This window comes from Rhinoraja longicauda, chromosome 22, assembly GCF_053455715.1.
Source record: "Rhinoraja longicauda isolate Sanriku21f chromosome 22, sRhiLon1.1, whole genome shotgun sequence".
NCBI lineage: Eukaryota > Metazoa > Chordata > Chondrichthyes > Rajiformes > Arhynchobatidae > Rhinoraja > Rhinoraja longicauda.
Window position 1 is genome coordinate 20,072,216 of NC_135974.1, and position 27,393 is coordinate 20,099,608.

A 27,393-nucleotide genomic window follows, 5' to 3' on the forward strand; every position below is an offset into this window, starting at 1 on the left:
AAAGTTCCAGAGACGTAAATGAGTTTGCGGAAGCGGTTACGGACTTCATTGCCATTATAGCCGATACCATCATCCCCACGGTAAGGGTCAGTATCTTCCCTAACCAAAAACCCTGGGTGGACAGGTCTATTCGCGTGGCCTTGAATGCTCGCACCGCTGCTTACAACTCCGGCCTGGCATCCGGCAACATGGACGACTACAAGGGAGAGTCCTACCGACTGCGAAGGGCAGTGAAGGATGCAAAAAAGAGGTACCGGGACAAGATGGAGTCACAGATGGAGCAGCAGGACACCAGGCGCCTTTGGCAGGGGCTACGGACTATAACTAGCTACAGGTCCAGCACCCCCTCAACCGGAAGTGCCGGCTCCTCCTTAGCTGATGACCTGAACTCTTTTTACGCACGGTTTGAGACGGGTAACACCACCAGCTCGCCGTATAAAAACAGCACCGAAGGGGCGCTGGCTAGCGAGGCTGGAGGGGGATCCACCGCCGGGGATGTGCACACATTCTCGGTGTCCGAGCATGAGGTGAGGTGGGCTCTGACGCGTGTGAACACGAGGAAAGCTGGAGGCCCAGATGGTATATCTGGGCGAGTACTAAAGTCTTGTGCTACTCAGCTTGCTCCAGTGCTCACCACAATATTCAACCTCTCCTTGGCAAAGTCCGTGGTCCCTGCATGCTTCAAAAGATCCATCATTGTACCGGTGCCAAAGAATGCCTCTCCAGCATGTTTAAATGACTACCGACCGGTGGCCCTCACCTCGGTTGTCATGAAATGCTTGGAGAGGCTAGTCAAGAAGCACATCTGCGCCCTCCTTCCTCGCAACATGGACCCACTACAGTTCGCATACCGTCCGAACAGGTCCACGGATGATGCGGTCTCCCAGGTTCTACACACCGCTCTCTCTCATCTGGACAGCCAGGGGGGCTATGTGAGGATGCTGTTCATTGACTTTAGTTCAGCATTCAACACAATAGTCCCCAGCAGACTGGTTGAAAAGCTGCTGGAACTGGGGCTTAGCACCCCTCTGTGTGCCTGGGTCCTGGACTTTCTCACTGCCAGGCCCCAAGTGGTCAGGATGGGGGAACACACATCTAGCTCCCTCACCCTGAACATAGGATCCCCCCAGGGCTGCGTCCTTAGCCCCCTACTGTACTCCCTGTACACACATGACTGTAGGGCCAGGTTCAGCTCAAACTCCATCATCAAGTTTGCTGATGACACTGTGGTGGTGGGCCGGATCTCCAACAACGATGAGAAGGCCTACCGGGAGGTGGCTGATCTGGCACTCTGGTGTCAGGACAATAGCCTCCTCTTGAATGTCACTAAAACAAAGGAGCTGATTGTGGACTTCAGAAGGGCTAAACATCCAAGGACGTACACGCCACTGGAGATAAATGGGTCTATTGTGGATAGGGTGAGCAGTTTCAAATACTTGGGAGTCTGCATCGCAGAGGATCTGACGTGGGCAACGCACATTGCCGCACTGGTGGGTAAGGCTAAGCAGCGCCTTTACCACCTTAGACAACTGAGGAAATTCAGAGTGTCGCTGAGGATCCTTCATTGCTTCTACTCTGGGGCTGTAGAGAGCATCCTGTCCGGCAACATTACAGTCTGGTTTGGGAACAGCTCTGCCCAGGACAGGATGGCCCTGCAGAGAGTAGTGCGTTCGGCAGAACGCACCATGGGAACTACACTCGTCCCCCTGCAGGACCTATACACCAGGAGGTGCAGATCCAGAGCAAGCAAGATCATGAGGGACCCCTGCCACCCCAGTAACGGACTGTTCCAGATGCTACGGTCAGGCAAACGCCTCCGCTGTCACGCTGTGAAAACGGAGAGGATGAGACGGAGCTTCTTCCCACAGGCCATCAGGACTGTCAACTTTGATAACCCCAGAGACTAAATTTTTGTCGACACTTTTTGTGCTATGTTTAGTAACTTATTAACTTTATCTATATGCTGTAACTGTAATTCTTTTTGTGCACAACCCGCAGGCATTGCCACTTTCATTTCACTGCACATCGAGTATGTGTATGTGACAAATAAATTTGACTTGACTTGACTTGACTCTACATTACACGATCAAAATAAGCATGTGGGTGCTATTTAACTGAAACTACTTAACTATTTTATTATTATTTCCTTTATCTTTTATTTTAAAGTAGTAGTGAATATATTTTTTAAAAGGGCATAAAATTCTACAGAAACAAGTAACTGCAAATGCTGGTTTACACAAAAGGACACAAAGTGTTGGAGTAACTCAGTGCGGCTAGAGAAGATACAAAGATCTTTATCAAGGCTACAGCAAACACCTCTCTTGCCTCTCTAGATAAATAGATTCCAGATAATCTGAGACATACCTACATTCTATCACCATTGCACATTAAAGCAGCATTAAGAATTCCTAAGGCATGCATTTAGTTGTGCAAAATGATACATGGAGTCATACAGCGAGGAAACAGGCCCTTCAGCCCAATTTACCCACACCAACCAAAATGTCCCATCTACACTAGTCCCATGTGCCTGTATTTGACCCATATCCCTCTAAACTTGTCCTGTCCACATATGTGCCCAAATGCCTTTTTAAACATTGTTATTGTACCTGCCTCAACCACTTCCAATGGTGGCTCATTCCATAAATGTACCACCCTCTACGTGGGAAAAACCTCTAGGTTGCCCCTCGGGTTAATATTAAATCTTTCTCCTCTCATCTTAAACCTGTGCCTGCAGGGGCAGCACAGTAGTGCAGTGGTAGAGTTGCTGCCTGAGAGCACCAGAGACCTGGATTCAATCCTGACTACAGGTGCTTGTCTGTATGGGAGTTTGTCCATTTTCGTTGTGACCGCGTGGGTTTTCTCCGGGTGCTCCAGTTTCCTCCCACATTTCAAAGACGTGCTGGTTTGTAGGTCAATTGGCTTCTGTAAATGCACCCTACTCTATGATAGAACAAGTACAGGGGAATCATTGGTGGGCCGAAGGGCCTGTTTCCATACTGTATCTCTAATCTAAACTAAACATGTGATTCCCCAATTCTGGGAAAAAGACTGCTTTCATCCCATTTCTGCCCCTTATGATTTTATATATTCTAAGATCATCCTTCCGTCTCCTACATTTGAAGGAATATATTTCGAGGCTGCCCAACCTCTCCCTATTGCCCAGGCTCTCGATCCTGGCAACATCCTTTTGAATCTTTTCTGTATCTTTTAATCTTAGTGACATCTTTCCAGGAGCTATGTGATGAAAATTGAACAAAATGTTGCAAGGTTTTTGATAAATAAAAATTACAATCCACTTCAAAGTGTGGAGAAGCAGGGAGGGTAGAGGGGTTGTAGGAAAAGAGAATCTCCCTGTGGATATAATCTTCGCTGTAGGGGGAGTATTGGTCAGCAGTGAACCATTGGGGAGAAGGATGTACGGTTATGACTACTGGGTTAAGGCTACTGGGTAGGGGAAATGGTGGTGATAGGGAGATAATAGAGTGCACAGCAGTAGTGCTGATGCCTTACACGCCAGAGATCCAGGTTTGATCCTGACTACGAATGCTGTCTGAACGGAATTTGTACATTCTCCCTGTGACTGCGTAGGTTTTCTTTGGGTGTTCTGGTTTCCTCCCACAGGTGCAGGTTCGTAGGTTAATTGGCATCAGTATAATGTTCCTGATGTGGAGGATAGAACTAGTGTTCGGTGATCATTGGTTAGCATGGGCTGAGGGGGCCTGTTTCCACGCTGTATCTCTAAAGTAAACAATACAATACAATACAATATATCTTTATATACGAGATTGGGAATGCGCCTCCCATACGATGCAATAATTTAAGTAATTTAGACAACAGCAACCCAACGAAACGAAACAATTGTGACAGTTTTAGACAGGGTAAAGTGCAAGTTGATCTATGCGTTGTGGCCATCCGGCTCAGCAGGACCGGTTCATAGCAGCTATGGCCCTGGGGATGAAGCTGTTCCTGAGTCTGGAGGTGCGGGCGTAGAAGGCCTTGTATCGTCTGCCCGATGGAAGGAGTTCGAACAGACTGTTGCAGGGGTGTGAAGAGTCTTTGTGGATGCTGGTGGCTTTTCTGAGGCATCGTGTGTTGTAGATGCCCTCCAAGTCTGGTAGCTGTGTTCCGATGGCCCTCTGAGCTCTATGGACTACCCGCTGTAGAGCTTTCCTTTCTGCCTCCGTGCAGCTGAGGTACCACACAGGGATGCCATGCGTTAGGATGCTCTCTATGGTGCAGCGGTAGAAGGTCGTCAGCAGCTGTTGGGGTAGACCAGACTTTTTCGGTGCTTAAGTAGAACAGTCTTTATTGTGCCTTCTTGACCAGCGCAGCAGTGTTATTGGACCATGTTAGGTCCTCCGAAATGTGAGTGCCCAGAAACTTGAAGCTGGACACTCTCTCCACACTGTCCCCGTTGATAGAGATCGGGGCATATTCCCCGTTATGTGACCTACGGAAGTCGATGATCAGCTCCTTGGTCTTGGTGGTATTTAGGGACAGGTTGTTATCCGAGCACCAGTCCGCCAGGTTCTGCACCTCCGCTCTATAGTTTGTTTCATCCCCGTTGGTGATAAGCCCGATCACCGTTGTGTCGTCTGCAAACTTGACAATGGTGTTGGTGTCGAATGCAGGAACACAGTCGTGTGTGAAGAGGGAGTAGAGCATGGGGCTCAGAACACAGCCCTGTGGTGTGCCGGTACTCAGGGTGATAGTGGAGGACAGGTGCGGGCCCATTCTCACTGCCTGCGATCGTTCAATGGTGATGGGATGGGGGAAGCAATTAGCAACCATAAACATTTGCAACGTCCTTCCTGGAAGATTTCACTGTAGTAGTCTACGTGAAGTCTGGTTCTTTATATAAAAACAGCATGCTTCAAACCTACAGGCAGACCCAGCATATGTGGACTAAGATAGTTTAAGTGACAATGAAACAAGTATTTTGTTAGGCACAAAAAAGATAGGCACAAAATGCGGGAGTAACTCAGCGGGTCAGGCAGCATCTCTGGAAAAACTGGACAGGTGATGTTTCGGGTCAGGACCCTTCTTCAAACCCTTCAGTCTGAAGAACGGTTCCCAACCCAAAATATCACCTATTCATTTTCTTTAGAATGCTGTCTGAGCCGCTGAATTACTCCAGCGTTTTGTGTCTTTGGTGTAAGCCAGCATCTGCAGTTCCTTTTTATCACATTTTTTTTTGGAATTTGATTTACTGTATGTGGCCTGAGGACCCCACACAAGTGTATCTAATTCCCACTGATGGCCCATCTTCACTTTGAAAAATATGTTACCAATGCAGTTGGGATTTTTAAAATACTATCGTGATGTGCACAATTCATTGTTCAGTCTAAGAGTCATGGTATATTATTGTAGAAAATTGTTTTTTAATATTCCTATAAATCAACATACACTGGTTTTTGAGGCACTTCCAGTAAAGAATCAGGAATCACTCTGGTTCCACTTACTATATTTTTCAGATGTGTTAAGAATCCCTTTTATTTCATAACTTGTTCATTACAGTTCAAATAAGTGATTAAAAAGTTATTCAATATTTAATGTAAATAGCAAAATATTTCATTGACATTTTCTAAAACATTTAAGTCTGCCACTGTACTTTATAAAATTCAAACTATGTCCATATATCCCTAAATAATTGTTGACAGTATTATGTAATCTCTTATCAGGTATGGTTGCACCATTCCTAAAGTTACGATTCTCATATAAAAAGTTCAGATAAAAAGTTAGTTACTCATTGGCTTATTTCAGAAGGAGTTTCCATTTACATGATGCATTTCCATTACCAGAAAGTCAAAAACATTTTGCAATTTTAGAAAAACAGGAAGAAAAATGTGACAGCAAGCTCCTTCAAAAATAGCACCATAAATAATAAAATTCACCATTTCTGATGCTAATTGAGAGAGAAACAATAATTGATACAAGCCTACCTGCCATTGTATGAATAATGTAATGGTAGAACTTAACTTCACCTCCAGCAGTAAATAATTAAATTGCTGAGGTTTGCATTTTTGTTTGAAGATGTAACTTTTGCAGGAATACAGGTCTCAGAACCATTTTGTTTAGTGTAGAGATACAGCATGGAAACAGACCCTTCGACCCACTGAGTCCGTGCCGACCAGCGATTACACAATCAGCTATTGTTACATCAAGTTCTCTTGGTACACAATTTTCAAAGCTCAGTCTGGCAACTACCTTGGTAGCAATGGCCAGATCATCACCATACCAAGATATACTCATCACGCCACGTTGTGACTGTTCCACACAACTTTATAATCTGTTGTAGTGTCCTTTTTATGAACAGTCTTTGAAGGTATGTATTGACTCTATCCAGAGCAGGAAAATATAGCCCTTAACTAAGAAGTGACAATAGAAACAAAAAGAATTGGTGTTTTGGCAGCAATTTGAATTTCTAATGCAGTTTTATTCAGAATGGCTGAAGATTTGTCTAATCAGGAACAACGTATTCAAAATGAGAAAGTATTCATCTATGATTCATTAATCTTCATTAAGTCCTATTTATGAGCAATGATACTGGGTTAGTCTTTCACCCAACTTCATAATAAGAAACACACTCCCAGAGTGGTCATGGGGAGAAAAATCATAAGATTTGATTGGCTGGGCAGAATAATTTTCTGGAGGCAAATCCAAAAAAGGGCATTAACCTAAAATCCATGCTAGGGTGTTGGGATGCGATGTCAGGAACTACTTCCTTATTAAGCGTGATGTAAATTGGGAATAGTTTCCCCCCAACCCCCAAAAGAAACTTAGTCAGAGTTAATTCCAATTTTCTAACATAAGACTGATGGATTTTGTTTATTCCCTTGAACAAGACTGCAAACCATGGTTGTTGAAGTGCAGTTAAACCAGAGAATGTGATTCCCAGGTCTCTAACCTGCTAAGAGACAGTTATTGTCTCCTAGCAGGTTAGAAGTGGAAAGCTTTAAATTAAATATAATTGACATGAATCAAGCACCTTTTAATAAATTTACATCTCCTGTAATCCCTACTGAACCAAAATCCACAATGTCATTCATCCAAACTTCATAAAAGGATCAATTACTAAATTAAGAAGACAGAGATGAAGTGCCCCCTGCCTGAATTATTTCCCAATAGGTTTAGTCCAATTTGATATAATCTCAATAGCTGCAGGTACATTCACCCGCCAGAACTATAAACTGATTGTTGATCCTACAATGACAAAGTCCTGTGTACTCTCCCAGGTGGATGTAACATATCTATAGCATTACACTGAAAGCAAAGAGGGAAGTTCCCTTCTGTCCTGGTTTAATTCTACAATTATTCAGATGGTCAGTAATACGTGGGCTTGCTGTGCATTGTAATTTACAAGAATGACAATGCTTCAGAAGCTATTCATTAATTCTAAAGTGCATTGAAATCTCCTGAAGTAATGAAAGGCACTAAAAAATGTAAGTATTTATTTTGTTTTTCTTTTTTCCTGTTGCATTATGGAGCTGTATATAATTCATTCCAAAAAATATTTAATAAGGTGTTCTTTGAGACTGGGTTGGTTTAAAATATCGACTCCTGTCTCCTGGACTTGCTGGAGTCTTGTTTCAGATTGGCGTTTGTCTTTAGCTACTTTCCACGAGAGCCTGATGTTTGAATGAAGTAAAGGCACGAGTAAAGGATGATTTTCCTGGTTTTCGATAGTCTGCAAGGCCCGCTCGCAATAAGCTTGGGCCTCTTCTAGTTGATCTTGTTCTTGGTAACACACAGAAATAGAAGTTAGGGTGAAAAGTAAATGGCTTGCATCAGAGGAGCACAACTTCTGCTGCAAGTGAAGTGCATTGAATAAGGTCTCCAGAGCATTCTCACACATACCACTCTGTAATAATCTTTGACCCACCGTTAAATCTCGAAGGTAAAAAAATTCCAAAAATATGTTAGACCTGCGAATGTCTGAAATTGAGTGGATATGCTGGAGATACTGTTCGAAAGCCCGACTGCGTTTTGCAATGGTTTCATGTGTGTAGTTTTTCCGGATTCTTTTCTTTGGAAAGACCACCTTGTCCATATCCTCCCTGAAGATCTTGTGGAGTGTTTTATTCAGTTTTGCAAAGTCAGTGTAACGCCGAATAATCAGTGCTTTGTCTTCATCAAAATTTCCCGACTTTATTACTTGTATGGTGTAAGCCTTTGGGAAAGATAAGAAACCCATTAGGTATGCCTTAAAAACCATTAATTGCAGTCTTTAATACTGAAAATAAGATATCTGTAATGACGTCCACCACACTGAACACTCCCCACTGAATGTAGCCGCGGTACTTTGCTACCAATTCTACTTCCAATCAAGGTAGAGTGGTTAATAGAGGTGAATGCCCAGACCTATTGACAAATCAAAAAGATTCCATGGTACTTTTTTTAAGGATGTGTAGAGGTTTTCAATCGTCACTGCTGAACCAACACAAAAATTAAATTATCTGCTCAATATCACACAGCATGTGAAAATTATTTCTTGGCCCGCACCTGTCCTCCACTATCACCCTGAGTACCGGCACACCACAGGGCTGTGTTCTGAGCCCCATGCTCTACTCCCTCTTCACACACGACTGTGTTCCTGCATTCGACACCAACACCATTGTCAAGTTTGCAGATGACACAACGGTGATCGGGCTGATCACCAACGGGGATGAAACAAACTATAGAGCGGAGGTGCAGAACCTGGCGGACTGGTGCTCGGATAACAACCTGTCCCTAAATACCACCAAGACCAAGGAGCTGATCATCAACTTCCGTAGGTCACATAACGGGGAATATGCCCCGATCTCTATCAACGGGGTCAGTGTGGAGAGAGTGTCCAGCTTCAAGTTTCTGGGCACTCACATTTCGGAGGACCTAACATGGTCCAATAACACTGCTGCGCTGGTCAAGAAGGCACAACAAAGACTGTTCTACTTAAGAACACTGAAAAAGTCTGGTCTACCCCAACAGCTGCTGACGACCTTCTACCGCTGCACCATAGAGAGCATCCTAACGCATGGAATCCCTGTGTGGTACCTCAGCTGCACGGAGGCAGAAAGGAAAGCTCTACAGCGGGTAGTCCATAGAGCTCAGAGGGCCATCGGAACACAGCTACCAGACTTGGAGGGCATCTACAACACACGATGCCTCAGAAAAGCCACCAGCATCCACAAAGACTCTTCACACCCCTGCAACAGTCTGTTCGAACTCCTTCCATCGGGCAGACGATACAAGGCCTTCTATGCCCGCACCTCCAGACTCAGGAACAGCTTCATCCCCAGGGCCATAGCTGCTATGAACCGGTCCTGCTGAGCCGGATGGCCACAACGCATAGATCAACTTGCACTTTACCCTGTCCAAAACTGTTACAACTGTTCGTTTCGTTGGGTTGCTGCTGTCTAAATTACCTAAATTATTGCATCGTATGGGAGGCGCATTCCCAATCTCGTTGTACCCCTGGGTACAATGACAATAAAGATATATTGTATTGTATTGTATTGTTTACACTGACCTCAACAGCACTTCAATGGCTCGCAGCATCTTAGAAGGATATGAAAGGTCAATTTTTTTTATTTTCCTTCACAAGTTTTAACTCTAGTTTCCTTAAATATATTCTTTTTAAACCTTTTCTTCAAAAATGAAAATAATTTTTAAAAAATGTACAGAAGTTGTGAAAGACTGCAAATGATTTCCTTACTTCAATCATGAGGGATGTAACACATCTGAAACCACCCACTGATTTGTTTTACTTCCATTCCAGGCAAATTAATGGAATCATTAAGGAATAAGCAGGAAACTAGCAAAATGTTTCGAAAAAGAATTCCATCTGACTTTCTGAGGAAGTGAACCTATCAACCACATTAAATGTCACACACTGTGAATAAGACTCAACCAATGAGAACTTCCTTAATAAATGTTTTAGTTCCACTAAAAAAAATTAAGAAATAGAAAGCAATGTTTGATTTGAGAAATCAAATTAAACCTTACTCCCATTACTCCTCCAAGAAGCACAGTTAGATCTTGACAGCAGAGAAAACTGGTGAGAATTTTTTACTTCCTTTTCTAAAAGTACAATGGGATAAGTTTTTTTGCACGATAAAGGAACCGTATTTTTTATCTGTGAAAGTACAGATAGAGTTGCCTTAATTAGGAACGCTATTGAGTACTTAAGTCGGGAGACCATGATGCAGCTTGTTGTACTGTGCGCAGTTCTGATCGCTCAGTTATAGGAAGGATGTCATTAAGTTGGAAAAGTGTGCAGCAGAGGTTTACCAGGCAGTTACCTGGGCTTGAGGGCTTGAGTTCAAAGGAGAGATTTGCAGAGAAGCAACACCCAGAGACATATATCTCTGGGAGGAGACACTACAGACGCAAAAGAGAGATGCTAGAAACCAAGAAAAAGAAGCACAGGAGGAAGGTAATGTCACATAATCTACAACTCATCAACGTAAACACGAGAACTGAGATAACTTTTAATCTCACTGTAAGAAACTAACTGCAGATGCTGGTACAAATCAAAGGTATTTATTCACAAAATGCTGGAGTAACTCAGCAGGTCAGGCAGCATCTCGGGAGAGAAGGAATAGGTGACGTTTCGGCTCGAGACCCTTCTTCAGACTGATGTCAGGGGGGCTGGACAAAGGAAGGATATAGATGGAAACAGGAAGATGGAGGGAGAACTGGGAAGGGGAGGGGAAGAGAGGAACAGAGGAACTATCTAAAGTTGGAGAAGTCAATGTTCATACCGCTGGGCTGCAAGCTACCCAAGCGAAATATGAGGTGCTGTTCCTCCAATTTCCAGTGGGCCTCACTATGGCACTGGAGGAGGCCCATGACAGAAAGGTCAGACTGGGAGTGGGAGGGGGAGTTGAAGTGCTCAGCCACCGGGAGATCAGGTTGGTTAAGGCGGACTGAGCGAAGGTGTTGAGCGAAACAATCTCACTGCGAACTATCCAGAGAACAGAACAAGGAAATGGGGATGTTTTGGGAACTGCCATTTAGTGATAGAACTACAAGGCAAATTATACAGTATAAACTGACACTGATTATTATGGACCTGATGAAGAGATGGTGGATCTGTGTCAATTTGAATTTGAGAGTGAAAGCAAATATCTATTGGTATGTGAAGAAAGGGACAGAAAGAATCTCGTAGGTGAACAGAGGGCAGTGATTCTGGTGACCAACCATTGAAGAAGACAACCTTGAATCAGGTCTCAGAAAATAAATCACTGCTGAAATCAACCACGTTCATTTATAGCAGGTAGGTAGCGAGTTTTGACAGTTGTAAAAGTACAGAAGGACGTAAATAAAGAAGCTGAAAGTAAGTATTTGACTATGCAGTGAATCTTTGTTATTTCAACTAATTGCCCAACTAACTGGGTGGCACAGTGGCTCAGCTGGTAGAGCCGCTGCCTCACAACGCCAGAGACCCGGGTTCAATCCTGACCTTCCTCCCACATCTTGCAGGTTGAAGTTAATTGGCCTCTGTAAAATTGTCCCTAATGTGTAGGGAGTAGATGAGAAAACGGGATAACATAGAAATGGTGTGAACGTATGATCGATGGCTGGTGTGGACCCGGTGGGCCAAAGGGCCTGTTTCCATGCTGTATCTCTAACCTAAACGTTATTAATAGTGTATACTTATTAGGCAAAGTCATTGGTGTATGTTTGTGCGTGTGGTATATTTAATCGGCAACAGATGAAATTAGAGCAGCCATAAAAATTAGAAGTGGAAAAACTGGAATTCTAAAAATGACTAGTGTTACCCATTTTACCAAGTGAGCAATAGTGCTGGTATGTGGATTAGACACTAATGCTGAATGAGAGGGTGTGGTTTATCAACTTCTAAAAATAATAGGTTGTGGTTTATTCCAGATTGGGTGTTCGCGAATTTGTGGTATCATTTTTGCTCAGGACAAAAGTTGAAATAAAATTGCAAAGTTTTTTTTTAACAGCACATGAGGTCATAGGCCCCAAATAGTTCATGCTACTGTTCATATTCCATTCTATTCATCTTCTCCGATTCACATAACATTTTATTCCTTTCTCCTCCATATCTATCCTGTTTTTCTTTAAATGGATTTATAATATTTACCACAAATACGTGGGCACAAAAAGCACGCGTGATTTTTCAGACATGCAAATAAGGATGCAACAAAAAATTGGATTTTCCGCAGTCACAGGTTTGGGAGGTGTTGAGATACTTGCCCAGGGAAATAACTGCAGTACATCTTATGGATGGTAAACATTTAAGCCACGGTGCAGGGACTGAATGCTCAGGATGGAGGTTGGGCTGTTAGTCAAGACGGCTGCATTTTCTTGGATGAATTATGGTTAGTTGAGAGTTATTGTTTTATTCATCCAACATGTGGAAAGTATCCCATTTCACATGCTTCTAGATTGTGGAAGGGGTTAGGGAAACCAAAGGATGAGTCATACCCAACAGAAACCTCATTCTCTGAATTGACCATGTAGACACCATGTTTTTACTGGGCAGACCAGCTGAGTAGATAATCTGGCTTCTACTTTGCCACCCTGCAGCAATGCTTCTTTATCTGAATGAATGGAGACCTGTTACTCTGCCAGGTGTGACAGAGCACTCAGCTCTTCGGGTGCATTTCCCCAAGTTTGGCGTTTTGGAAATTGATCCAAGTGTCTGCTTGGACACCTGCCTCCATGAGAAGTGGAGTGTCAAAATAGGCAGAAAAGACAGGGTAACTCACAGTTACTCACATGCAGGAATTGTGAAATCGGGACAATCTGTCATTTACTTTCAACAGAAAGAACTCTCACCACGTATTTGGAAGACGAGTCCTGGATGACGTTGGCACTCGTGACCTCAAAAGTTAGCTTCTCTTCAATAAACTTCACTCTGGGCTTCTTCCAACTTTCCTGAAGCTGCTTTGTAAGCACATTGCATTGTTTAAATTCACCCAAGGGATTTCCTACAAAACACAACAGGAATTGTATGTTACATAGAACATAGAACACTACAACACAGGAAAAGTTATGGATGAAAGTTATTTCAAGTATTAAAGTACAGTAAAACGGTCAACGTTTGCAATTTGACGAGAGCGCAGATTGCATTGGTCACTTTCTTACCTGTACACCAACCAGCCAAAACATTATGACCACTGCCAGGCGAAGTGAATAACATTGATTATCTTGTTAAATTGGTCCCTGTCAAGGGGAGGGATATATTAGGCAGCAAGTGAACAGTCAGTTCTTGATGTGTTGGATGCAGGAGAAATGGGCAGGAGTAAAGACCTGAGTGACTTTGACAAGAGCCAAATTGTTATGGCCAAACGACTGGGTCAGAGCATCTCTAAAATGGCAAGGCTTGTGGGATGCTCCCAGTCAGCAGTGGTGAGTATCTACCGACAGTGGTCCGAGGAGGGACAAACCACAAACCGGGTGTTGGGTGCCCAAGGCTCATCGATGCGCGAGGGCAACAAAGGCTATCCCGTCTGGTCTGAACCCATAGAAGGTCAACTGTGGCACAAGTCACAGAAAATTGTAATGGTGGTCACAGGAGGAATGTGTCACTATACACAGTGCATCGCACCCTGCTGTGTATGGGGCTGCACACGGAGGACCAACAGCATATTAGGCAGGTAGTCATAATGTTTTGGCTGATCGGTATATACAGGACAGGTGCAATCTGGCTCAGAATTTGGTTAATTGTAATATGAGAACAAGCATTTTACTTCACCAATTGGAAGTGCATTCCAAATGCAGCAAGAGGAGCTTAAACCCTTATTTTTTTTAACCAACTTTTAAAAATTAACTGGCTGGAATATTGAAAAATTGATTAACAATACTCCTAACCAGCATTTCTTGGTGTTCTGTGGTATGCAAAACTTGCATACAGTAAAGGATAATTTTGTTTAAGAAGCTAGAACTTGTCATTTGTAGAATGCATTGGAACATTTCTCATTATTAATCTACTCTGACCATGATGTAGGTCAGAGCCTGTCATTCCTGCTCTCTGCATCGCTTCAGGCTGTGGTGACAGTTGATGTCTGCCTTGCGTTTCAGTTTACAGTTCACTGTTTCAGTTGCAACGTCACAGAGCTTCTGTGTTCAAGGAATGGGAAATGCATCCCTTTCGCCTTAATTGGAATGCAGCAAGCAAAGCAAACTCGGGTTTTACTCTGATAATGATAGTCTCTCACAGTCGGGGGAGAGGGAGAGAGAGGGGGAGAGAGGGGGAGAGGGAGAGGGAGAGGGGGGGGGGAAGAGAGAGAGAGAGAGAGAGAGAGAGAGAGAGAGGGAGAGGGAGAGGGAGAGGGAGAGGGAGAGGGAGAGAGAGAGAGAGAGAGAGAGAGAGAGAGAGAGAGAGAGAGAGAGAGAGAGAGAGAGAGAGAGAGACAGACAGACACAGACAGACACAGACAGACAGACAGACAGACAGACAGACAGACAGACAGACAGACAGACAGACAGACAGACAGACAGACAGACAGACAGACAGACACGAACACGAAAAGCAGCTTTCTGTCTCTGCTATATTTCAGCCATCATCAGGACAAGTACTCCCCACTGAATCCATGCTCCTTTGTCCATGTATAAGCAAATTCTAGGTGCAAGTAACACACCAGAACAGATTTGCTTGCTAGTATTTTAGAGCAATGTGCTATTGAAATTACAGCCCATCTCTTTTTTCATTCCATTAACCTCTGCCCATCTCTTCCCCCTTCTTAACCCGATCAACCGCAAATTACATAGATAGATGGCTTCACCCCACCCTGTCGATGCTGACCATCAAATATCCATCTATAATACCATTTAGCAGTACATGGACTGTAGCCCTTTGACTTTTCCAGCAGGTATCTGCATCTTCCAAAAGAGATAAGAAATAATAACAGAATTAAACCATCCATCTTCACATGCCTACTCGTCATTCAATAATTTCAGAACTTATCCTGTATTTAGTGCCACTTTCCTGATGTAACCCCTTATCTTTCAATCACCTTAATATCCCAAAATTCTAATAATCTTTATCTGGAATATAGTAAGCAACCCCTTCCACAGGCTTTCAAGTACAGAATTCCAAAAATATATTGCCCTCTGAATGAAGACATTTCTTCTCATCTCAACATTGAACAGTCAGTCTCTCCATTGACACTGTGACCACTCTCATGGGAAGCATCAACTTTTTATCTACTGTCAGGCCCTATAAGACTTCTCTTCACCCCTCTCCCGTCAAGAAGAAAATTCAAAAGCTTGAAAGCACATACCACCAGATTCAAGAACAGCTTCTTCCCTGTTGTTATCAGACTCTTGATCGGCTCTCTCATATGCAGTCCCAACCTTCCAATCTAATTTGCTGCAGCCCTTATACTTTTTTTTAATCTGCACTTTCTTTGTAGCTGTAATACTATCTTCTGCAATCTGTTTATTTTCTCTTTTGCGCGACCTGATGTACTCATGCATGGTATGAATTGCCTGAAAAGCATGCAAAACAAAGTAGTTCTCTGCACCTTAGGACATGTGACAATAATAAGTTAATACCGAGTAACATTCATTGTCTGCTACATTCATTGGAATTAAAATGCGTGACTATTGCTGTTATTAAATCCTGGACCAAGGAAGGCCTACATATTTGCTAGGCACGCATCGCCCATCATCACTTTTACTTTTTTGGCTGGCAATAGGAAATAGAGTACATGGACGGGTTTACTTCTGGTCGACAAGATACCACAAATGGTATGTCACAGGGATCAGTTTGGGGCCTTAACATTTCAGAATTTCAATCAAAGACTGGGATGAAGACACCAATTGTATGGTTACCAAATCTGCTGAGGATACAAAGATAGGCAGGAAAATCAAGTTATGAAACAGACTCAGGAAGCTGAGTATAGGGCGAAGAGTTGCACAATGGAGTACAAGTCGGGTTCATTTTATGAAGAAAAATCAGAAGGCATATTATCTAATTAATGAGAGATTGCAGAGCTCTGAGATGCAAAAGGGTTTAGGCAGTGCAAATATAGTAAACAATTTAGAAAGCAAACAGAATGTTATTGTTTATTACAATGGATATTTAATACAAGGGGGTTATGCTTCAGTTGCAAAGGGCATTTATGAGACCATATCTCGATACCGTGCAGTATTCCTTTCCATATTTAAGAAGAGATATTAATGCATTGAAAGCAATTCAGAGAATATTTACTAAACTCCACTAGGTGGGATGTCTCATGAGGAAAGGTTGGGCAAGTTAGTCTTTTATACTCTGGTGTTTAGAAGAGAAAGAGTAGATTTGATTGAAACATGAGAGATCTTGACAGGTGGATGTGTAGGGGTTATTTCCACCTGTGCAAAGGTCTACAACTCGGGATCATTGCAAAAAAATAATTCACCTCACCTGTCCCGAGTTGCAGCTCCCTTATATGTTTTTAAACAGAGCATAGTGAGTCTTTGGAACTCTTTTCCACAAAGGGCAATGAAAGCAAAATAAATAAGGAAGAGATAGGTAAATTCTTTAAAAGTAAGGGGTTGGAAGGCTATCAGTGGTTGCCAAGAGGTGAAGTTGAGGTTATAGTCAGATCAGCAAAATCCTATTAACTGGGGAACAAGCAGAGGGGCTGAATGGGCTACTGCTAATGCAAGACTAATAAACTTCCAAGAGGTGACAGACAACACTGTTGCAATGGCTACGAGTCATGGTGTTGTTGGCAGTGGCCATGGGAGGCGCTACAGCAACGTGGTAAGCGCATGGATCGATTGACCTGTGGAGGGTGTACATGGCATCTTGTGGTGGACTAGGCCGGGCCCTACTTCATTGATCCAGTGTTGCCTGGATATCGGACTATGAAACAAGAATATGAGACTTGGAAGATGTAAGATGGCGCTGGATAATGCATGCTGTTCCAGAAAAAGATATGTATTGTATAATTTGACCAAATAGCATGCAGAACAAGCTTTTCACCGTATATCTGTGCACGTGACAATAATAAACTAAACAAAATTAAATTAATGCTAATTTGTACGTTTGTTCACCAAGCTTTCTTGAATGAGGTTATACAAATAGTTAGAAATAGAGCAGAGTATGATACATCATCATTTTTGCTTTTTAATCACGCCTGCCTTCCACTCTTTTTCCTTTTTTCCCTTGCATTGCACCGATTCTTGAGGGCATATTGTTAAACCTCCCGCATTTCCCATTTGTGAATGGAGGTTGTCAATCTTAAGGGTAGACACAAAATGCTGGAGTAACTCAGCGGGACAAGCAGCATCTCTGGAGGCAATCTTGAACTCTTTCAACCTTTATCTCGCTCTGTATTTTCTACCTGATCTACCGCCATTTATCTTTATCGTATTGGATTTCTGGTATCTGCAACATTTTCTTTTTCTACAAAAAATAGCTTTCAACCATTTTGGGCCATCCTTTTTTCCTAAAATGTATTCATGTAAATCCATCCTTTCTCTCTGTTAATAACTGTCACTGTCACCACAGTATATGTAATAATATACAGAGAATTGATTGATTACAGATTTCAGGAAACATATCCAAGATTCAATGTCAGATTTCAAACATTATCAAATTTATGTATCAATATAGCTTGAACCAATTGGTTTAATGGTTTATTAAATGGTTTATAGCAATGGGAAGGTTAAAGAAAGAATGGGGTGGAGAACATGAACATTGGTAAATAACGCGGGTGTTAAAACATTTGTAGGGTCTTTTATACCTCAATAACTTTTAAATAAAAGAGGAATATCACGGTTTCAATATTATTCAGAGCTCTGAATCAATTCCTGATTTGTTAAACCACAATTCTGAAAATTATTCTCAGTATGGTGATGAAAATCGAATATGATGAGAACTGGAAGTATTAGTTCTACTGAGGTCAACAGAGGCATATCGACCAGCAACAGATATTTTCAAATGCTCATTGCCAGCAACCATTGGTGAATTTGTTCCTTATATTTTACAAATAGAGTTACAGAAGAAAATGCTGTTCATTTAAAGTCAGAGAGGAAAGTGCTTACAGGTAGGGTCTGGAGAATCCACAGAATATCTTGGTCAATGACCTCTTCATTAATAGATTATGCTTGTCTATCTAGTTATGACATGGTCATTGTGATGGAAGCAAATGTAGCAATCAATTTATTCAAAGCATTTCCCATAAACGGCATATGATTGAAAATACGATGAGATCATCTATCATTAAGCAGTAATTTTAATCAGCAAATCATTCAAGTTTTGTTATGGAATCTTTCACATTCAAATTTTCAATTGTGCTATGCAACTGCACAGTGAAATTGTTTTTGCATATATTACACGTGCAGGTGCCGCCACCTTTGGCATCATTGTCCAAAGTCCAGTCGGCCCGTGCTTTGATGTACTGGAGCAGTACCAACGAACCAACGTCTCTCTCCTCTCCTCTCCTGGCCATCTTTGTGTCACAGGGGCGCCTCCTGTAGCCGACCTTGAAGGTGCTGGAAACATTTCTCCAGTTCACCCTCCTACCAGCCCACTCCTAGTGTCCAACGTCACCAGCTCCCTCCTGGTTATGCCGTCTGATGAGCCTTTGGGCATGTTACTGGTCCCGCTGACCGACGAGCCTTTGGGCATGTTCCTGGTCCCATTCACCGACGGGCCTTCAGGCGAGGTCCCGCTGGCTGACAAGCCTTACGGGTGGGTACTGCCGACCAATACGGCTTCCGGGCGTGCACCATGGCCGCTTGGGAAGACCTCCTCCACGTGCCCCACCTCCTGGGCAAGGATCTCAGCTCAACAAGATTAATAAAAAGCTATCCTTCAGCACTGAACCGAAAATTAGTATGTATGGTTGCATGGCTGAAAGGTTGGAGAATCCTTTATTTTCAACAAAAAAAATGAGATGCTACTGATATGAAAAATGTGGTGTCTATGAGTGACAAATGGCCGCGGAATAGCAAGATGACATTGAAAGGAGAACAATTATGTGAAATAAATTTAAAATTCATGCAATAATAAGGAAAAACTATCCTTTATGTTGAAATTCAAAAGAAACACAATTATTTTAATTGTTATCTGCATACAATATCGTGGATAATTCAATTACTGCAGATATGAAAGGGGAAAAAACACTTCAATTCAAAATGCAAATTGTCTCCTCATTAAAACCTATGACATAAATCAGTCACACATAATACAAATTCTGCCAATCTGCTATCTTTGCATTGGCACTCTGTCACTAACAAGCTACAGGATTCAATTTAATGGAGATTTGCACACTTCCTTCTTCACCAAGTGAACTATGCATCCATTTGAAACACACTGAGTACGATCTACCTTATTTACATTTCTTACAATGTAATGATGAAATATTTTATGCGGTCCATAACATTGTTCCCCTTTTTTCTGCAAATGATTTTGCAATTAAAAATCTGCAAAATTCTACTTAGGCCATGACTATTCATGATCTCTACAAATAAACGACTCAGAGACAGTACGAAGCTTCTAGCCTATTGACGTCAATGCAATTTTAATAAAATATGCTGATTTTTTTGCCTTCTTTCATAACTCACATTTCTCTCGCTAGGATCAGTTTCCAAGAAAATGCTTTGTTCCCAGCTACTGTGTTCCAGTTTCTCTTGGAAGTTATTGAAACATACTAGGAAGGAAGTAGATGCCACATAACCAACTCCAATGCTGCACTCACTGATGTTAATACACTAACAAAGGAGGTCACAAGGGCAGAGTTTGGAGCAGGAGCTCATGATAAAGCTCAATACATGCTCCTGGCCTGAATGAGCTAAGACACCACTGATTAAGGACTCAACCAAACAATTCATGGGTCTGCATCAATCATCTATCATAGCCTCAATGAACTCAGACTGCCATTTTATCCAAGATCAAAGTCAACAAATATCAACAAAAGCATGGTTGCAAAAGATAAAGTATATTATTTAATGTTATACCTTAAAATTAAATCAATTAGCACTTTTGGTATAAACTGATTTAACAGACTCTATCCGAAGAATGAAATATCTCATCGCTTAGGAACACCAGAAAATCAAGGATGTTTTGCTAAGCATTTATAACCTGCAAATTTTTATATTAAATAGTAAATGTTGTCTAATTCAGAATGCTGCAGGATACAAAGGTTCAGAGAGATTCAGGTACAATGTTTCAGTTACATGAAAGAATACAAACTTGCCTTATTTATTTACTAATTTATGGACAGGGAACATTTTGCAAAGCTACAGGAAGAATGGAAACAACTAGCAGGTACATCGAGTCCAAAATGTTATTGGACACAAAATGCAGTGACTCAGCGGGACAAGCAGCATCTCTGGAGAGAAGGAATGGGTGACGTTTCAGGTTGAGACCCTTCTTCATTCAAAATGTTATTGTTTATTACAAGGAAAATTGAATACAAAAGGAGAAGAGTCATAGAGTCAGATAACATGGTAAAACTCTTCAGCCCAACTCGTCCAGGCCGACCAACATGCGCATCTAAGCTAGAACAATTTATATGCGTTCGACTCTCATCCCACTAAGCCTTGTCCAAATGCCTTTTAAATGTTGTTATTGCCCTGCCTCAACTACTTTCTCTGACAGCTCCTTCCATATACCTACCACCCCCTTTCTGAAAAAAATTGCCCCCAATGTTCTTGATTCCCTTACCTTGGGAAAAGGGTTGGAAGATATTTGACTCAAATAAAGATTTCTGTAAGTGTGTAGGAAGGAACTGCAGATACTGGTTTACACCAAAGATAGACACAATATGCTGGAGTAACTCAGTGGGACAGGCAGCATCGCTGGATAGAAGGAATGGGTGACGTTTCGGGTTGTGACCCGGTAAGGTTTAAAAGAAAGCTCTGTGGGGAAAATTCTAACACCATGTGGAGAACTAGGCATCACTCACACCAAGTATCACATTTCAACATTTAAGATTTTGTGTGAAATCTCCTTAATGGCTGTCTACTTAATGGTACTGCTAGAAACTGCAACTCATAAATCCAGAGCAGTGTTTCTTTCTGTAAAGATTAATCACAATTTTTCAACCTTTTGTCATAAATACTATATCTTAGGAATTGAGCCTTGTGGTCTTGAGAAACCTGTGAACCTTGTTGTAATTGACTCCAATGCAAGTACAGCTCTCCTTAAATAGAACGGTAAAACTATAGGTAGTACTCCAGATGTAATCATATCAACACCTTGGACGGATTTAGTTTGTAGAGATGCAGCACGGAAACAGGCCCTTCATCCCACCGTCTAGCGAACCCCGCATATTAACATTATTATGCACACACAGGGACAATTTTTACATTTACAAAGCCAATTTACCTACATACCTGTACGTCTTTGGAGTGTGGGAGGAAACCGAAGATCTCTGAGAAATCCCACGCAATCACGGGGGAGAACATACAAACTCTGTACAGACAGCACCCGTAGTCGGGATTGATACCAGGTCTCCGGCGCTGCAATGCTGTAAAGCAGCAACTCTACCGCTGCGCCACCGTGCCGCCCAAGATGCGACAAGACATTCCTACTTTAATAGTTCCTTTTTGAATATTCATATGGGTTCTACAGGCCTGTCGCACTGACCTCTGTAGTCATGAAGACCCTTGAAAGACGTGCTGGCCCAGCTGAAAAATATCACAAACCCCCTGCTGGACCCTCTGCAGTTTGCATACCGGGCCAATAGATCAGTGGATGACGCAGTCAACCTAGGCCTGCACTTCATCTTCCAGCACCTAGACTGCCAGGGGACCTATGCAAGAATTTTGTTTGTGAATTTTAGCTCTGCATTCCACACCATTGTGCCAGAGCTACTACACTCCAAACTCTCCCAGTTAACTGTACCTGAACCCCTCTGTCAGTGGATCACCAACTTCCTGACAGACAGGAAGCAGCATGTGAGGCTGGGACCCACAGACCCTCAGCATAGGAGCACCACAAGTCTGCATACTCTCCCCTTTCCTTTACTCTCTCTACACCAACGACTGCACCTCCAGACTCCTATGTCAAGCTTCTCAGGTTTGTGAACGACACAACCCTGATTGGACTGATCCAGGATGGGGAGGAATCTGCCCACAGACAGGAAGTGACACAGCTGGCGTCCTAGTGCCTTCGTAACAATCTGGAGTTCAATGCTCTTAAGACAGTGGAATTGATAGTAGACTTTAGGAGAGCTCCCCTTCCCCTCCCCCCACTCACCATCTACCACACCACAGTCACATCTGTGGAGTCATTTAAGTTCCTTGGAATCATCATCTCCAAGGACCTTAAATGGGAGGCCATCATCGACTCCACAGTCAAAAAGGCCTAACAGAGGATGTACTTCCTGTGGTAGCTGAGGAAACACAATCTGGCACAGGCAACGATGGTCCAATTCTATACTGCCATCTATACTGTCCTCACCTTCTCTATCATGGTCTGGTTTGGCTCAGCCACCAAGCATGACATCTGGAGTCTACAGCGATTCATTCGATCAGCTGAGAAGGTTGTTGGCTGCAACCTTCCGCCCAATAGACAATAGACAATAGGTGCAGGAGTAGGCCATTCGGCCCTTTGAGCCAGCACCACCATTCAATGTGATCATGGCTGATCATTCTCAATCAGTACCCCGTTCCTGCCTTCTCCCCATACCCCCTGACTCCGCTATCCTTAAGAGCTCTATCTAGCTCTCTCAGTGACAAACTGAACACTGCAAGGGCCAGGAAGCGAGCGGGTAAGATCATCTCTGACTCCTCTCACCTTGGCCATAAGCTCCGGACTGTCAAAGCTGCCACAGCCAGACACAAAACCAGCTTTTTTTCCACAAGCAGTAGCTCTACCTAATAACCAAAAGTCTGTAGCCTCCTTTTGCTCTGGTATTTTATCTCATTCACATGTTTAAACTATAATGTTTTATTCTTAATGTTTTAGTTTTATGTTTTATTCTTAATTGTTTACTGTTTGTCGTAGTGTTACTTTCGAGCGGAGCACCAAGCCAAATTCCTTGTAAGTGTACATACTCGGCCAATAAAAGTTATTCAATTCAATTCTTCCAGCGAGTTGGAAGGACCCATATGAATATCATTTGAAACAGAAGCCAAACCATCGTGATTTCTGAATAGTCGGATGGCAGATTATCGGACTATCCCAGTTTGTTTTGTTAATCTAATGTGCCAGGAGCTCTTAAACTGCTTAGCGAGCTTCTATGTGGTCCAAAATTACTATTGGCTCCCCCTTGACTACTTTGCTCATTACATCTGCAAAACCTCAAATTTGTAAAGCATGATTATCTTTTCATAAAAATGTTGACGTTGCTTGATTTTATTATGATTTTTTACTGTTCTGCTCCTGTTTCCTTAATAATGAAAGATGTGTCCTGTGCACTGTGACATACAATCCAAATTTACCAAGCTCATTGTAGTATGACACACTGCAAAGGGCATGTCAGCAAAAGTTTTCCATGGGCACTCATAATTCAAGGCAGTGGACTCAGTGTTATAAACCACAAAAAATTTGCTTTTGATTGCAAATGTAACCCAGATATTTAGGCAGTGGTGAACAAACAATGCATGCTTTTAAGTATCCTGATCTGCACACAAAGTTTTATTGTATTTTGGTATGAAGATCAATGGTATTTGGTGCACACTTATTACAAAATAATGGATCTGTCTGAAACTTCAACCGATGTTATTACAAGAATCTTACTGAGACAGAAGCTGAATCAGAATGTGCAAATTAAAGTAATTCCATGTAAACTCTGTGTAAAGATGGGATTAATGAAACAAAAGAAAAAATGCAAAACATCCACAACTTCGAACAGTACACAGGAAGGACCTTTCCACCATGTGAAAACCATGATGCCAACTTAAAGTAACCCCATCTGCCTGCATTTGGTCCATATCCATTCTCTGCAGGATCATGTATCTGCCTAAATGCCTCTGAAAGATTGCTATGATATCTGCTAATAGCACTTCCCTGACAGCGCATTCCAGGTGTAGGTTTAGGTTTATTATTGTCACCTGTACAGTGAAAAACCTTGTTTTGCGTGCTATCCACTCAAGTCAGATAACACGATACGTAAATACAACCAAGCCAACTCAAGTACAATAAGTAGAACAAAGGGAAATATATAGAGTGCAAAATGTAATTCTCAGCACTGACGAACTCCAGTTCCAGAGTTAACGTATAATGTCCGCAATGGGGTGGAGGTAAATAGAACAATACCCTAAGTTATGGAAGGGCCTTTCAGGAATCTGATAACAGAGGGGAAGAAGGTATTCCTGGGGCATTAACCACTCTGTGTTAAAAAAAAACAGCTTGCAAATCTCCTTTAAACTTTCTTCCTCTCACATTAAACCTATACCCTCTAGTATTACCATTTTCAGTCTGGGGGAAAAAATTTACTATCTATGCTTCTCATAATTTTACATACTTCTATCTGGTCAGCCTCAGTCTCCAACACTCCAGAGAAAACAATCTAAGTTTGTCCAATCTCCCCTCATATACCACCAAATCCAAAACAGCTTCTCCCCCTCTGTTATCAGACTTCAGAACTGTCCTTTCATAAGCAAGGTACAGTTCTGATTCTCCACCCTACCTCATTGTAGACATTGGACTGTTTCCCTGGAACAGTTATGCTGCAATGCTGAGAAACTATATTCTCCAATCTTTCTCGATGCTCTACCTATTGTACTTATGTTTGGCTTGATTATATTCATGTATAGTATTATCTAAGATAATTTATAGAGATATTTATGACAATAATAAAACTAAAGCTAAACCTCTTCTGTACCCTCTGCTAAGCTTCTACATCTTTCCTATAGAGTGTGTACAAGAACTACACACAATACTCCAAATGTGGCCTCACGAAAGTGTTAAGTGGCTGCAACCTGACAAGTAATCAAAAACTGAATGAATGAAGATCTACGCTTTGAAAAGTTAATACTCAATGTCATAGACTATGTTTGTCAGCCATTGTTAATCACTGTGCAGTAACAACGAAAATCGCTTAAATAGAATAGAAGACCCCGCAACATTCTGTAGATTATATAGTAGGCAAATACACCAAAACCCCACATCTTTCCTGAATTTCAGTGCTAAGTCTCTCAGCCAGGTATTAATGCAGCAAAGATGAGCAAATATTCAGAGCTACTGAAATGGCAACATCGTTATTAAGGCCCACACTTGAAGTGGCAAACTGGTTGACTCCATATTATCACTGACACCTGTCAATTTTTTTATATATTGTGCTCTCCCCTATCCATCTGGGACTTGAAATATCCACAACACTGGACGGATTCTATCAATGATGTCTCCACAAAATCTACTGGCAGAATAAGAGACCAAGTGTCAGTGTACTCTCAGTCAGCATCCCAGGCACTGAGGCCTTTATTATACACAGGCAATTCCACTAGGAGAGCCTCTACTCTTCATGTAAACAGCTCAAGGAGTTTACCATCTCATAAACTAACTGCTTTCTTCCCTGCCAAGCAATGAGTGCCCTATCTGAGGTAAAAGCTGCCTCCTCGGAATCTACAGAACTGAAGTGGAAGCAAGTCCTCCGCCAACCCAAGGGATTGCTTAAAAACTACTGCTGCCAAATTGGCATAAGTACCGCAATCCTCAATGAATACCTTTGGATAAAACTACAAATGTTTCACACTTTCAGCTCTCTCCCAAGTAAACTCTCTAACTTTATTAGCTGTGCTGTTGAGCAATAACTCAATCTCCAAGCTTACATTAGGTAACAAAGTTGAACAAACATCAATCAAATAATATGTTGTAAAATTATTTCATGAGGACATCACAATCACCCCTATCTTGCAGCAGCTCTTAGCCAGTCGCTTGGGTTGGAGGACTTGCTTGGGTTGGAGGACTTGCTTGGGTTGGAGGACTTGCTTGGGTTGGAGGACTTGCTTCCACTTCGGTTCTACATATAAAGACAGCACCAGTCTGGTACTCTGGAATTTTAAGAATTTATGTCGATATATTTTTAAAAGAAATGTGATTTTTTTACCCGTCCTTTCAAGCTCATCGCTCTCAACGCTGCATACAAACTCAGGGTCGCTGTCCACACCATCTGCTTGGGCCCAGTCCTTTTCTGCTACATCCGTCTCTCCAAAACTCAAGGTCCCACGAAGTCGCGCCGACAAGCCGTCCATGTCATCATACAGTTCCGATCTCTCAGGAAGATCTTCCACCGTTTCGACGTTGTGTTTGTCAACCTTCCTCCGAAATCGGTGTAGCAGTTTTGAGGCCATGTCCACACTCTGTTAAGTACATCAGACAAAAGCAATTCAACGATGCGTGTGTGTGTGTGTGTGTGTGCAGGAACTGCAGATGCTGGATAACACCGAAGAAAGACATGAAATGCTGGAGCGACTCAGCGGGACAGGCAGCATCTCTGGAGAGAAGGAATGGGTGACATTTCGTGTCTTCAGAAGAGTCTGAAGAAGGATCCCGACCCGAAACGTCACCCATTCCTTCTCTCCAGAGATGCTGCCTGACCTGCTGAGTTACTCCAGCATTTTGTGTCTATCAGCAAGTAAACGTGTTACAGCTTGAATGAATGACGTGGAGCGGACTCATGAAAACGATACGGTAGACAAGAGAAAGTGGAGATTTACCACAAGGTTGCAGGAATATTAAACATTTCCACTGCACTAAACCCTGGTCAATCACGGCAACACACATGACCGGGGACGTGGGGAATCGTAGCACACACAGCACTGATGTCCGCTGGCGTGGAGTGACCAAGCACAAGGCCAGTTGACTGCCACCCACGGGGGGGGGGACGGACACAGGAAGCGCCTGCGTTTCTCACCAACCACTGCGTTGTTAGTTACATTCTTAATCAGTGAGAGATTGAGAGGGGGGGGGGGGGTGAGAGGGGCGAATACAACGTTTTGTCGACACACAAATCCCATGGAAGTGTAACAATCCCGGGCTCGCTTCCTCCCCAACACACACACAACCATCTCCCAGGTAGTAGCCGTCTCCCTCCCCGCGGCAAAGGTTCACACAGGGGCCTGCGGGAAGATGGGTTCTTGGGCAGAGAGAGGCAACGCTGTGGAAACCCAGCCTTGGGCCCGGCCCAACCGATCGGGCTCAGGGATCTTTCACTAGACTGACCTGGGTTCAGTTCTGGCTCGGCCGGGAGAGGGGATTCCTCGCGGAGAGAAAAACACATTCCCTGCCCCTCTCGAGGTAGAAAACAAATGCAAATGGCTTAACGAGCTGCAAAAGTTTGTAGAACTTTTAATGCACTTTCCCGCACGCAGGACGAGGAACTTCCTGGTGAGGCGCTGAGGAGGTGGACGCTGCCGGCCACCAACTCTCTCTCTCTCTCTCACTCTCTCTCCCCCCCCCCCCATATCCCCAGCCACTGCCGAAGGAGGCGGGACTGTCAGGAAAAGGCCATGGTAGGATGGGTAGGTTTGGATGGGCTGGGGGAGAGAGAAAGG

The 27,393-nt window shown here is 42.8% G+C and overlaps 1 protein-coding gene across 1 annotated transcript; it reads right to left on the minus strand.

Annotated features, from left to right (window-relative positions):
* Window positions 1-5,413: 5,413 nt before the first annotated feature.
* On the minus strand, window positions 5,414-27,238 carry snx21 (sorting nexin family member 21). The gene is made up of 4 exons (XM_078418937.1): window positions 27,062-27,238; window positions 25,947-26,199; window positions 12,790-12,941; window positions 5,414-8,170 (listed from the first exon to the last, which is right to left on the minus strand). The coding sequence occupies exons 2-4, from the start codon at window positions 26,188-26,190 to the stop codon at window positions 7,499-7,501; spliced, it is 1,068 nt and encodes a 355-aa protein (XP_078275063.1). The 5' UTR covers window positions 26,191-26,199; window positions 27,062-27,238; the 3' UTR covers window positions 5,414-7,498.
* Window positions 27,239-27,393: the final 155 nt, after the last annotated feature.